This window comes from Lissotriton helveticus, chromosome 11 (genome assembly GCF_964261635.1).
Source record: "Lissotriton helveticus chromosome 11, aLisHel1.1, whole genome shotgun sequence".
In the NCBI taxonomy this organism is placed as follows: Eukaryota; Metazoa; Chordata; class Amphibia; order Caudata; family Salamandridae; genus Lissotriton; species Lissotriton helveticus.
The window spans coordinates 1,156,083,064-1,156,095,319 of NC_136072.1; the positions used below are offsets into that span (position 1 = coordinate 1,156,083,064).

At 50.8% G+C, this 12,256-nt stretch overlaps 1 protein-coding gene across 1 annotated transcript in view; it reads left to right on the forward strand.

Moving 5' to 3' along the window:
- PPIL2 (peptidylprolyl isomerase like 2) overlaps window positions 1–12,256 on the forward strand; it is a 361,075-nt gene that overhangs the window by 68,098 nt on the left and 280,721 nt on the right. The window contains exon 6 of the mRNA XM_078667958.1: window positions 2,649–2,700. Within this exon, the coding sequence (XP_078524084.1) occupies window positions 2,649–2,700 (52 nt within the window). The remainder of the gene's footprint in view (window positions 1–2,648; window positions 2,701–12,256) is intronic.

The window sequence follows — 12,256 nt, forward strand, 5'->3', positions numbered from 1 at the left end:
CTAGGTTTGCAATGTGCAGACACCACTGGCACAGATCTGGGGTGTCTAGTGTAGGTCCAGGAGGGCCCTGTCCTTCTAGATTTCACGCTTCAGGGGGTGTCTAATGTAGATCCAAGAGGGCCGGATCCTTGCAGATTTCACACTTCAGGGGTGTCCAGTGCAGGCCCAGGAAGGAGGGATCCGTGCCAGATGTCAAGGCTGTCCAAAGGTACATGTGAGCCCAGGGAATCGAAGTGCCTCTCATGGACACGTGCACACGTGGCTCCAGGCTGCTGAAGTGCGTGTCATCCGACCGTGCTCTCACGGAGCCGAGGGTCGTGGTCGCACCCCTGCTGGTGACGTCACTCGCCCCCCTGGCGGTGCTGAAGCTGCGGCGGCCTCCACGGGGGATGCAGGGACATCTCTTGGCAGTGATGGCTCGCGCGTCGTGCGCGTGACAGGGGGTGACGTGGCATCTCGGCTCTTTAATTCGGGGTGATGAGTTATTCCGTGTGATGCAGGCTGCCCTCTCTCCAGGCGGCGCTGCCTCGGACTGCCCCCGCGGTCCGTGGGGACCGGTGGGGGAGGCTGAAGCCTGTAAAGCGCCCAGAGGCAGCGGCGTGGGCGCTCTGAGCCCAGTGCCCGGGGCGCTGGCTACCAGTCACCCGACAGCTGCCTCTGACTGTCCCCGCGGTGCGTGGGGGCCGGAGGGAGAGGCTGAAGCCTGTAAAGCGCCCAGAGGAGGCGGCGTGGGCGCTCTGAGCCCAGTGCCCGGGGCTTACGCGCATGGAGACCCTGTGATTGGGGTCACTCGGGCTTGGGGGCATCACTTCCAGGAGTGTCCGCAGCGGGGGCCCGTCTGTGGTCGGGGGTCGGGGGAGGGGGGGGGGTGCGGACCCCCTCAGTTCTGTGTCTCCAGATGCGGCGAGGAGAGATGTGATTCCGGGCTCTCGGGGTTCAGAGGCATGTATAGCGCACTCGCTGATGCCCGGAGTCTTCTATCCACTCAATCCCTGCTCCTCCCCGGGATCGGAATCGCCGCCAAGGCCCGAGCTCGGATAGAGGCCCGTGGATCATTCCCTTCTAGGCGCTGGAAGCCGCTCATGGGCAGTTTAATACTAAAGGGTCCTACTAGGCCGGTGTGGGACGCTGCAGCGTTGGGGCCCGAGGGTGGCCCTCGGGGGGGGGCTCCGGGTCTTTCCTGGAGTGTGTCTGATTGATGCTGGCAGAGTGGACCTGGGGGTTGGATGTGGGGGGCGGGAGGAAAGCTTGGGTGGGACCACTCACCGCGGAGTCGTGCGTGGTCAGGGCCTCGAATGAAAGGGTGGGTTGGGTTTGGGGCACCTTGGTGGAGGGGCTCCATTCCGTGTTTGGGACGAATAGCGCAGGGGGCGCAAAGATGAACCCAGAGACTTGTTCGGGTCCTACCGGTGGGATGTCTGCTCTGGTGACTCTGAGGCCCCAGGACTGCAGATTTCTGTCTCTGACTGCAGATATATAACCACGATAAGGCTCTTGTTCCAAAGTCCTGTTCTCCAAGCCCCCCGCGGCTCTGAGATTGCGCAGAGTGGGGCGGGCGCTGCCTTTGCGTCTCGGGCCAGCGTCTCATTAGGAAGGGTATATTTAATACCCTCTTCACATGCCAGCTGTGGGCAGCCTGCATCGTGGCTAATGACTGCACAAGGAGGCATGGGGCGAGCGGGACATTCAATGTACCTGTTTTGGTGTCGATTCAAGAGCAGGAGTCGCGAGACCTGGTGGCCGTCTGCTCGAGCACACACTAGGCGCTTCAATGCGCTGCCTGTACCAGCACTGGCTTCTGGTCTGCTAAGGACGGCTGGACCCTCAGCATTTCTGAAGAAGTCGCCAGATCCAATAATGTCCGTCCCCAACACCACTGTCGTCCACCTTACTTGAGTCTCATCCACTGACTTTGTCAGCGAATCACTGAAGTGCATTGGCAAACATTGGGGTGGGGTCTTGGTTGGTTGATCAGTTTTCGGGTCATTGCTTCGAACACTTATCGCGGCGCTGGGCCCTGTGCAGCGCTGTACTGGGGTACGGCTGCATGGCGGCCTGCGGAGCGCCCTGTCCCAGTGCCAGAATCTATGCCGTGCTAACACCGGGCAGTCTGTGGCGTCCATGAAGGGACAGTGTGACTGCTGAGTCTAGACTGAGCATATGATCATGGGGGAGTGGAGTCTGTAGAAAGGTGGAAGGTTGTGTGGAGACCTGGCCTGTGGGATACAAGCTCTGTGCCTCAGTTCTTACAGATGCACGTGTGCGTGTGGGGCTGTGTGTGTTTGTGTGTGGGTGTGTGTGTGTCCGTGTTTTGTCCCACTCCTGAACCAGAGGCGCAGATCACTGTAGCGCAAGGTGTAAGTGCGGATACTGACCAGCGGTGTGATGTGGAAATACTGTGATAACACTAACCATACAATAACAATGTAAAACTGGGCTTATATGGTCGGTTCTTATTGTCCCTGTGTAGAGGCCAGTACTCCCTTCATAATGTCCTGACAGTTTATAAGCTTTATTACACAAATACTACTACCCAACTTTGATTGTGGGGAGCACATTGCTTATGTATGATTGTACAGGGTAAGTGGTGAGAATGATTGATGGAAAAATTAAATTTCTGACGATCTCTTTTTTATTTCCATCTTTAGAAACTGGAGGCTAAATCTCTCATCAAGCTGCACTTCGCCAAAAACCAGGAAGGTGAGTTAAGGGTCAGGCAGGTCCCTGGCACTGCTGTGCACCTAGTGCCTTGTTCTGGGGTAAGGTATTGCTGATTGGTTGTGTTTTGGACAACATTGTGTGTTACACAGAGACAGATGTGTCATGTGTGGATAAAGTATGTATTCAAGTTCACAGAGCAGAGTATCTGGTGTGTAGGGCTGCCTACTGCGCTTTATATACATGATAAAGTACCCCCTGCTGTACATTATAAGGATATTGCAAGTCACCAATGAGTTCCATAACCATATAGAAGAATGAGTCCAAATGCTGAGCTCCTTTATAAGGTTATGGAACTCCGAGGTGATTTGCAGTATCCTTACAATGTACGTCAGGGGGTACTTTATCCCATATAATACATGGTCCCACTAGAACCTTTCCCACAAATCATTTAAAACATTGGTGTGCATCTCTTTTATATGACAGAGCGAGCGTGTTTGCAAACACAAAGAATACAAATAAAATCCTCGAGTGCAAAAGTAAATGCATCAAAAACCTATCAAATATATGTTGCAAACAGGTATTAAAAATAGTTCAATAAAAGTCAGTTAAAAAGAAAAACTGCAGTAGCTCGGAAAGTGTATAAACATGCTGAAAGTTTCTTGCTTTTTGCTCTGTATGAAGTGCAAAAATAAACCTGTTCTGTCTGCTTGTCACTAAAATGGAGCATAAAAAAGAAAAGCAATATTCAGTTTGTTGCTTTAAACAGCTGCTTTAATGATGCTCTGTGGCCTGCCTTTTACCTCTGCTGCTAGCCCTGGCAACAGTCGACTGAAATAACTTAAAATAGTCGAGTTCTGACGTCTTTTCATTATAATCGCTCAATTTGAGCGTCACAAGTTGCGGATTATAAAGACATTAGTGACGGCTGTTCATACAGGGATTACAGAATCATATGGGATAAAGTACCTTATAAGGATATTGCAAGCCAGAGGAGTTCTGTGATCATAGAGAGGAATACAGCTGGAAGCCGAGTGCCTGTACAGGGTTGGAGCAACTCGACTAGACTTGCGAGAAGTTCTTTGCATGAAGTATTGTGTTTTTATTTCTAAATGGTCCCACCGGTTCTTTCTACAACTTTATTCCACCTGTTTCCTTGAATCCTGCCTTCTCCGATTCTACCTGTAACACCTTCCTCATCAATGTGGGAGGAATGCTGTGGAAATAAACCGAACCGTTACACAGTTGGTAACCGTTGACAAGTCAGCCCTGCAAGCAGGCCGCTTGAAAAGCAGGATGCTTGTTTGATTTACACGTGGTATTTTTCAGATCGACACTTGCTCTCTTATTAAGAATACTAGAGGTAACTTATCCAGCAAAGAGCGCTAGACATGTCATTCTGCTTGAATGGAACCTAAAAACCGTAAGTATTTTGCAGTAATCTGCTTCTTATGTAATGCATCTCCCTGGCCCTGGTTCTCTGCCTGATGCTCTAGCTGTATGATGTCATTTGGAATGTTATGGATGTTTGTACTTGAAGGGGGGGCTGTTGGGGAAGATGGGCTGAGCAGCCAGGAGGCCGCTCCTGGTGGGGCTTATATTGAGGCTTACATTGGACTTACCAAGATGTAACTTGAAGAATAAAATACCATCTACAAGAGCTGTCTACGAGACTATATAGATTTCTACATATGTTTCATTAAATGTCTATACAATACTTGTCTTTTCTCAGACAGATACTGTAACCCCGTGAGTCAGGTGGGTCTGTAGGCACCATGCCATTAGGACTCTGAAGTTCCGCACTGTTACAGGCCACGTCTGACACCAGAACTCACCTGCAGTCTATTGTTGTTACACGCTGCCTCTCATGTCACCACTAGCCTGGTATCATGAAAGCATGCTTAGGAAACCGTAAGGCGCCTCCAGTCCCCTTGTGCTAATGGCTCCCACAAGTCAGAGAGGTAACGATGGCAAGGACGCCATCATAGAATGAGGATGTATGGATGACATGGACCCAATGTAGAGTGAGAGTGGCAAGGACACTGTGGTATTGGAAAGATCGAAGGATAGCACGGATCCTATCGTGGGGTGGGACCGGCACGGACCCTATCGTAGGGTAGGAACGGCACGGGCTCTATCGTAGGGTAGCATTGGCATAGACCCTATCATAGGGTGGGACCGGCGCGGACCCTATCGTAGGGTAGGAACGGCACGGACTCTATCGTCGGTCGGGTGGGAACGGCACGGACCCTCTCGTCGGGTGGGAACGGCACGGACCCTCTCGTCGGGTGGAAACGGCACGGACCCTCTCGTCGGGTGGAAACGGCACGGACCCTCTCGTCGGGTGGAAACGGCACGGACCCTCTCGTCGGGTGGGAACGGCACGGACCCTCTCGTCGGGTGGGAACGGCACGGACCCTCTCGTAGGGTGGGAACGTCACGGACCCTATCGTAGGGTGGGAAGGGCACGGACCCTATCATAGGGTGGGACCGGCACAGACCGAATCGTAGGGTGGGAATGGCACAGACCGTATTGTAGGGTGGGAATGGCACAGACCGTATTGTAGGGTGGGAATGGCACGAACCCTATCGTAGTATTGGCACGGACCCTATCGTAGGGTGGGAATGGCACAGACCGTATAGTAGGGTGGGAATGGCACGGACCGTATCATAGGGTGGGAATGGCACGGACCCTATCGTAGGGTGGGAACGGCACGGACCGTATCGTAGGGTGGGAACGGCACAGACCCTGTCGTAGGGTGGTAACGGCACAGACCCTGTCGTAGGGTGGGAACGGCACAGACCCTGTCGTAGGGTGGGAACGGCACAGACCCTGTCGTAGGGTGGGAACGGCACAGACCCTGTCGTAGGGTGGGAACGGCACAGACCCTGTCGTAGGGTGGGAACGGCACAGACCCTGTCGTAGGGTGGGAACGGCACAGACCCTGTCGTAGGGTGGGAACGGCACAGACCCTGTCGTAGGGTGGGAACGCCACAGACCCTCTCGTTGGGTGGGAACGCCACAGACCCTCTCGTTGGGTGGGAACGCCACAGACCCTCTCGTTGAGTGGGAACGCCACAGACCCTCTCGTTGAGTGGGAACGCCACAGACCCTTTTGTGGGGTGGGAACGTCGCGGACCCTATCGTGGGGTGGGGGAAGGGCGCGGACCGTATCGTAGGGTGGGGGAAGGGCGCGGACCCTATCGTAGGGTGGGGGAAGGGCGCGGACCCTATCGTAGGGTGGGGGAAGGGCGCGGACCCTATCGTAGGGTGGGGAAGGGCGCGGACCCTATCGTAGGGTGGGGAAGGGCGCGGACCCTATCGTAGGGTGGGAACAGCACAGACCCTTTCGTAGGGTGGGGAATGCACAGACCCTATCCTAAGGTAAGGATGAGGAGGCGATGATGGTGTGGATCCTATAATTTTGTTTTTATGGCCATACCTTCTAGGCTACTTGTTGAGTCTCATGGCATCAGTGCAGGTGTTAATAACATAGCTATTCACGTGTCTACATATTAATTACACATGAAATGTTTGTGTTTCTTGAGAGCAGCTCAAAGGCTGTCTCTTTTTTTACAGACCACGTCCCTGTTTATTGAAGGGAACACTAGTTTAATGCAGAACACTCGTAAAGCCTTTCAGCTTTTGACCATTGCGTCCCACAAGCTAATTGTTCTAAAAAAATGTCTTATAATCGCCATTGGCTAACTCTTTGGTAGTCATTCAGCCCCCAGAACAGGGTTGAAATAGATCTTGTCACCACTGAGTTTCAGGGTCGATGGGAGAGGGCAGGGCCGGCTCTAGGGCGGTGCAATCGGTGCCACCGCACCGGACGCTGACTTGGGGTGGGGGCGTCATTTTTACAAGTAAATTATCATTTGAAAGGTACCTGCTGCCTCGTTTCTGGCCTCCAGCAATTTCAAGCCTCAATTAAACTGTCAAGATAACTCTGGTGATTAACCGTCTCCCTGGAAAAAAAACAGAGGTTTGTCAAGGGGAAGTTTTGACTCTTTTTAATGTAGCGCAGAGGGTTGAAATCCCTGCTGCTAAGAACGTGTACCATGCAGATAACACATGCATATAATGTAAATGGGTCAGTGGATTACTGCTTCTGTAAGAGAGCTCTTTTTGTAACCTGTCGTTTATGCAACAAAATCCTAATATACGACATTGATCTATTAACTTTCATCAAAGAGCTGCATGCAAACTGCAAGGTATATGTTAGAGCTATATGTTTTTTTGCCCAGTCTTTCGTTATCCTAATTTTGCGAAAAGAGTACATTTGGGTAGAAAACAATCCATATTATTAAAGAGAACCCCCCAACAATGATGTTATGTTTTAAATTCTGAATGTGTTCTTTTCAAGAAAAAGTACTCTTAACCCCATGCGTGCGGCGGATTTTACCGCCGTACGCTGAGTTTTTTTAAAACCTGCATTACATGACGAGCTAAGCTCGTCATGAGGGCACGACAGGCGTACCTCATGACGAGCTGAGCTCGTCATGAGCGTCGAAGGGGTTAAACTGTATTGCCTACGAGTATCAATGACATGTCACTCCTATACCTTCTAGTCCTATCTGAAGTAACATTTCCTATACGTTGATTTACATACATATGTGGTGTGATGTAAAGTGCTCTGACACCTTACACTGGTATGAGCGGTGTTATAAAACTAAATTAATCTGAGAGACATTGGTTATGGAGACTTGAAGGGCACTGTTAAAGGGTGCCTGTGATGGAATCCGTGGCAGAGGTGGTCATGGGGGGGGGGGGGGCGCCAAGAGACGTTGTCGCACAATGCGACACCAGTGTTAAAACCGGCCCTGGGAGAGGGGGTCGCTTGGAGTGGACTGTTGTAGTGGGAGATTAAACCAAGCTACTGGCTTCTGTATTCATTCTAAAGGGGTCTGACCTATTGGGGAAATAAAAAAGCCATAAGGCTGTGGAAGACTCGGCCGCTTGGAAGGCTTTTACCTGACGTCTAACAACTTTGCTTTTAGGACTATTAAATACTGACATTATCCCTTTTACAAATAAATGGCCATTGAATTAAAAATAAAGTGAATTCCCGCAGCGCAGTTGGTCTTGTGAAAAATGAGCCCTTGTGTTTAATTACAAATGGGCTGCTTTTAGTGGTTTTGCTTTCCAGGAGCGAAAGGGCCCCCAGAGATCTGGAAATGTTAATTGCAGAAGTGGATGGGCTTTCAGTTCCGCCACTGCCCTGAGTCATTGGATTCAGAAATTGTATCTGCTGAGCTTGTGGTACTTAGACGTTGGAGAAAACTTGTATCCAGTAATACGCGATATTAAGCAGCCATTTTATGGACGCAGAAGACGCGGGTGGATCTCTGAAATATTGATAATACTGCCATCCCTCGTACTTTGCATATCACTTGTTCCCAATGCAACGCACCCAAAACCTACAAGTGCATTTCCAGTTTCCCTTTCGAGCTTTGGGGCAGTCCTAGAAATTGAGGAAGCACCATCTTGGGTACCCTTAAGCAGACCTTTTTACCTTGGCAGATGTTTTGTAACGCTTTCATAGGGGGCGTGTGTAGGAAGCTGGGTTTCTCTTGCAGTAAACCCCCCCCCCCCCCCACTTTGCCAGATTACTGGTGTACTTCCACTGGATGTGCCCTGGGTCCCTGCAAATCAGATTTGCAGGGCCTGTGTTCTTTCCAAAAACTGGACTTTTGTACCCCCAGTTGGCACCTGTGGCCACAGGTAAGTCCCTTGTGAATGGTACCATGGGCACCGTGACCAGTTACGGCCTCTAAGGGCTGCAGCACATATTGTGCTACCCTAATAGGTCCTGTACCTTAACGCACACTCACTGCCATTGCAGGCTGCGTGTTTTGGTTCAGAGAAAAGTGAAGTCGACATGGAACACATACCGGTGTCCGGAGTGTTTTTCTGAAACCGTGAAAAACGTCCCCAATCTGCACTCCCTCAATGGAACTTGAATAAATGTAAACGGTAATCCAGAAGTGATTCATTTTTTATTTATTTGTTCGTGCTCTAAATATTGGCTCAGGCTCTGAACACCCGCCCGGGGCTCTGAACACCCGCCCGGGGCTCTGAACACCCGCCCGGGGCTCTGAACACCCGCCCGGTGCTCTGAACACCCGCCCTGTGCTCTGAACACCTGCATCCATTCTCTGAGCATCCGTCCTGTGCTCTTAGAGCCCACCTTATAGTCTAAACAGCCACCCCGTATTATGATCGTCTGCCCGTGAGTCTGACCTCTCGCCTGGAGCTGTAAGCGCCCATTCTCTGCTCTAAACCTTGACCCTGTGCTCCAAACATCCACCATGCCTTTTAAGGGACCCATCCTGTTCTTTGAAGCGCCCACCATGTCCTTTGCGGGACCCCAAGATGTTCTTTGACTGGGCCTTCCATATCCTTTTAGGGCTCTGTCATGTGCTGTAAACATCCACCCTGTGCGTTCACTTTGTGCTCCAAGCGGCCTCCCCCACACTGGTTGCGGGTTCACCCCAAGTCATGCTCAGGAAAGTGGCTTGTGAACACATGGTGCACGCAGAGCACGTCTACAGGCTCATCGGGGCAGCTGGGCATCTGGCGTGGGTGGCTGAGGGCGGGAGTGGGTGTAGATATAAGGGCCTGTGGACCCCTGGTGGATTCAGAGCACGGTTACAGGCTCATCGGGGGGCAGCCGGGCATCTGGCGTGGGTGAATATGGGTAGGAGTGGGTGTAGATATATGGCCCTGTGGACCCCTGCTGCACACAGAGCACATCTACAGTCTCATCTGGGGCAGCCGGGCATCTGGAGTGGGTGTAGATATAGGGCCTGTGGACCACTGGTACACACAGAGCGCGTCTACAGGCTCCTCTGGGTTAGCCTGGCATCAGGTGTGGGCGACTGAGGGTGTAGACCTACACCTGCTGCACACAGAGCATGTCTACAGGCTCATGGGGGCAGCCGGGCATCTGGCGTGGGTGACTATGGGCGGGAGTGGTTGTAGATATCAGGGCCTGTGGACCCTTGGTGCATGCAGAGCACATCTCGGGTGGCAGCCGGGCATCTGGCGTGGGCGATTGAGGGTGAGAGTGGGTATGGATATAAGGGCCTGGTGCACACAGAGCACATCTACAGGCTCATCGGGGGCAGCCTGGCATCCGGCGTGGGTGACTGAGGGTGGGAGTGGGTGTAGACCTAAGGGCCTGTGGACCCCTGCTGCACGCAGAGCATGTCTACAGGCTCATCGGGGGGCAGCCTGGCATCTGGCGTGGGTGACTATGGGCAGGAGTGGGTGTAGTTGGAAGGACCCCTTGACTTGGGAATGCAGGGCCTAGACGCCTGGTGCACGCAGAGCACGTCTAGAGGCTTCTCACAGGGTAGCCAGGCATCGGCGTGGGCTGTTGATGGGGGCAGTCTGGACTAGATGGAAGGGACCCTTGGCTTTTCTCACATTAAGCAACTGATGTGTATTTTGGCGCTTGCTTGAGGTCTGCCCCTGTCAACCAATTGAAAATCAGTTGTATTATCGCCATCAGAAGGATGAAATAGTTAGTTGGGGCAGCTCGAAGTAAAATTTGCTGCACACACAGACGTGTTTCTTTTGAACTGAAATGACCTGCTCAGCCCCAGTATATACACACCTGAAGGGGACAGCAAGGCCAGGCGGCTACGAACCAAGAGGAAGTGGTTCCAACAAGAAATGCACTCTGTTTTACACAGTGTACAGGACGGGCGTTTCTGCTGCAGAAGAGAAGCTTTCTTGGATGCTGGTGGCTCGGATTGTTGATGTGATAGGTTTGTTTTCGCTACACGGGCTGCGCGGTATTTTTAACAGCTAACATGGTAGGTCAAGAGAGCGATGGTTACTCCAGGTGCAGAAATACTTACCCATTACTGGAGCACGAGGATCTCATTGAACCTGCGACGACTGGAGTCATAATCGAGTTGCACTTTGCTCAGAAAGGAGAAGCGCATGCCACAGATGTGTGCAGGCTGCTGCAGTGGGCAATTAGCTCTGACTCCGCCTTTCATCTTTTCAATTTTGCATGTTAAATACAGCACTGTGAAGTAGGGTAATCAACTGGCAAAAACGGCTCCAACCCACATTGTTGATGACTCCTTGAGACTTCTTGACCAGAATGATCCATGCCTACTTATTCTTCTTGATCTATCTTCGGCATTTGACACGGTCAAACACGAAAACCTGATTGATCTTCTGGATAAAGGATGGGGCTAGCGGCCCCATTCTCCAATTTGTTTGCCTCTTTCCTACAGAATAGAACACAAAGAATCAAAGTCAACCATTCCCTCCCTAACAGCACACCAGTCTCAATTAGAGTGCCTCAAGGCTCCACACTCTCGCCCCCGCTTTTCAACTTGTCCGTGGAACTCCTCACATAAGTTTTGAAATGTTTAAACATTCATTCCTACATGTATGCTGATGACACTCAACTTTATATGAAAATGGCCTCACTGGAAGACATCAAAAGTCTGAACTGTGTTCTTCTGAAAACTCAACAATGGTTAACCCACAATCACCTTATGTGGAATACTCTCAAAACCAAATTCCTCCGGATTGCCCCTTCCAACCACTCCGCACCCAATCAAGGACGGCTCAAACAACTTGTGGATCGCAGTTGAGAGCCGTATGTTGTTTAATCCACAAGATCTTTAGGCATAATGCTGTAGAAATTCCTGAATGTGCAAGACCACATCAGTGCAGCAACTAGGGGAGCCAACCACCATCTCAACACACTTAGGAAAATCAAGCCGTTCCTGCCTCATGTGGACTTGCACCTTCCAGTCCAGTCCCTCGTTATCTACTGTTTGAAATATGGCATTGTGATCTTGGCTGGGTTGACCAAAGCTAGACTGGCCCCACCTTAGGACCACTCTAAATTCTGCTGCCAAACCCATCACCGGCTCACGAAAACATGATCACATCACACCTGACCTAGTCCAGCTCAACTGGCTATTGCTTGAAGATTTAATTTGTTTCAAGATGGTCTCTCGACGCTCAAAGCTCTTAATTATGATACTCCCTCATACGTGGCAAAAAAGTTCGAACTTTCTGGCATGAATCGGGCCATAAGAAGCTCCAGCACTCCTGCTGAAACCTCACAAATTCAAAAAGAAAATAACCTATAACCGCACCAGTGGTATCTCATTTACTGGGGCAATTTTTGATGCAATTTTTGTTCACCTTACATGTTCCACATGCTTGGTTTGCTCTTTCTGTAACTGTGCTGGTTGACTACGAATGTTTATTATGTGTGCTTTTTACTGACCAATCTTATCCTGTTTCTGTTGTACAGTGCTCTGATACCATTATGGGTCATGTTCGTGCTATATAAAACCTTTCAAATAAATAAATAAAGAAAGCAAATTCTGGACAGCAACAGTGAAAATTCCGGACAAACGGTTAAAATTCAGGACAAAAAAGTCATTTTTAGGGACACATCTGAGGATGTTGATCGATTTATTAAATAGTCGGCTGCAGAAGTACAAGCCAAAATAGGTTTATGTTCTTTAGTATGTATTGCTTCGTGGAAAAGGGAAATGTCCTTGTGGATATGTCTATGTAGGACACACGGAAAGGAAATTAAAAGTGAGATTA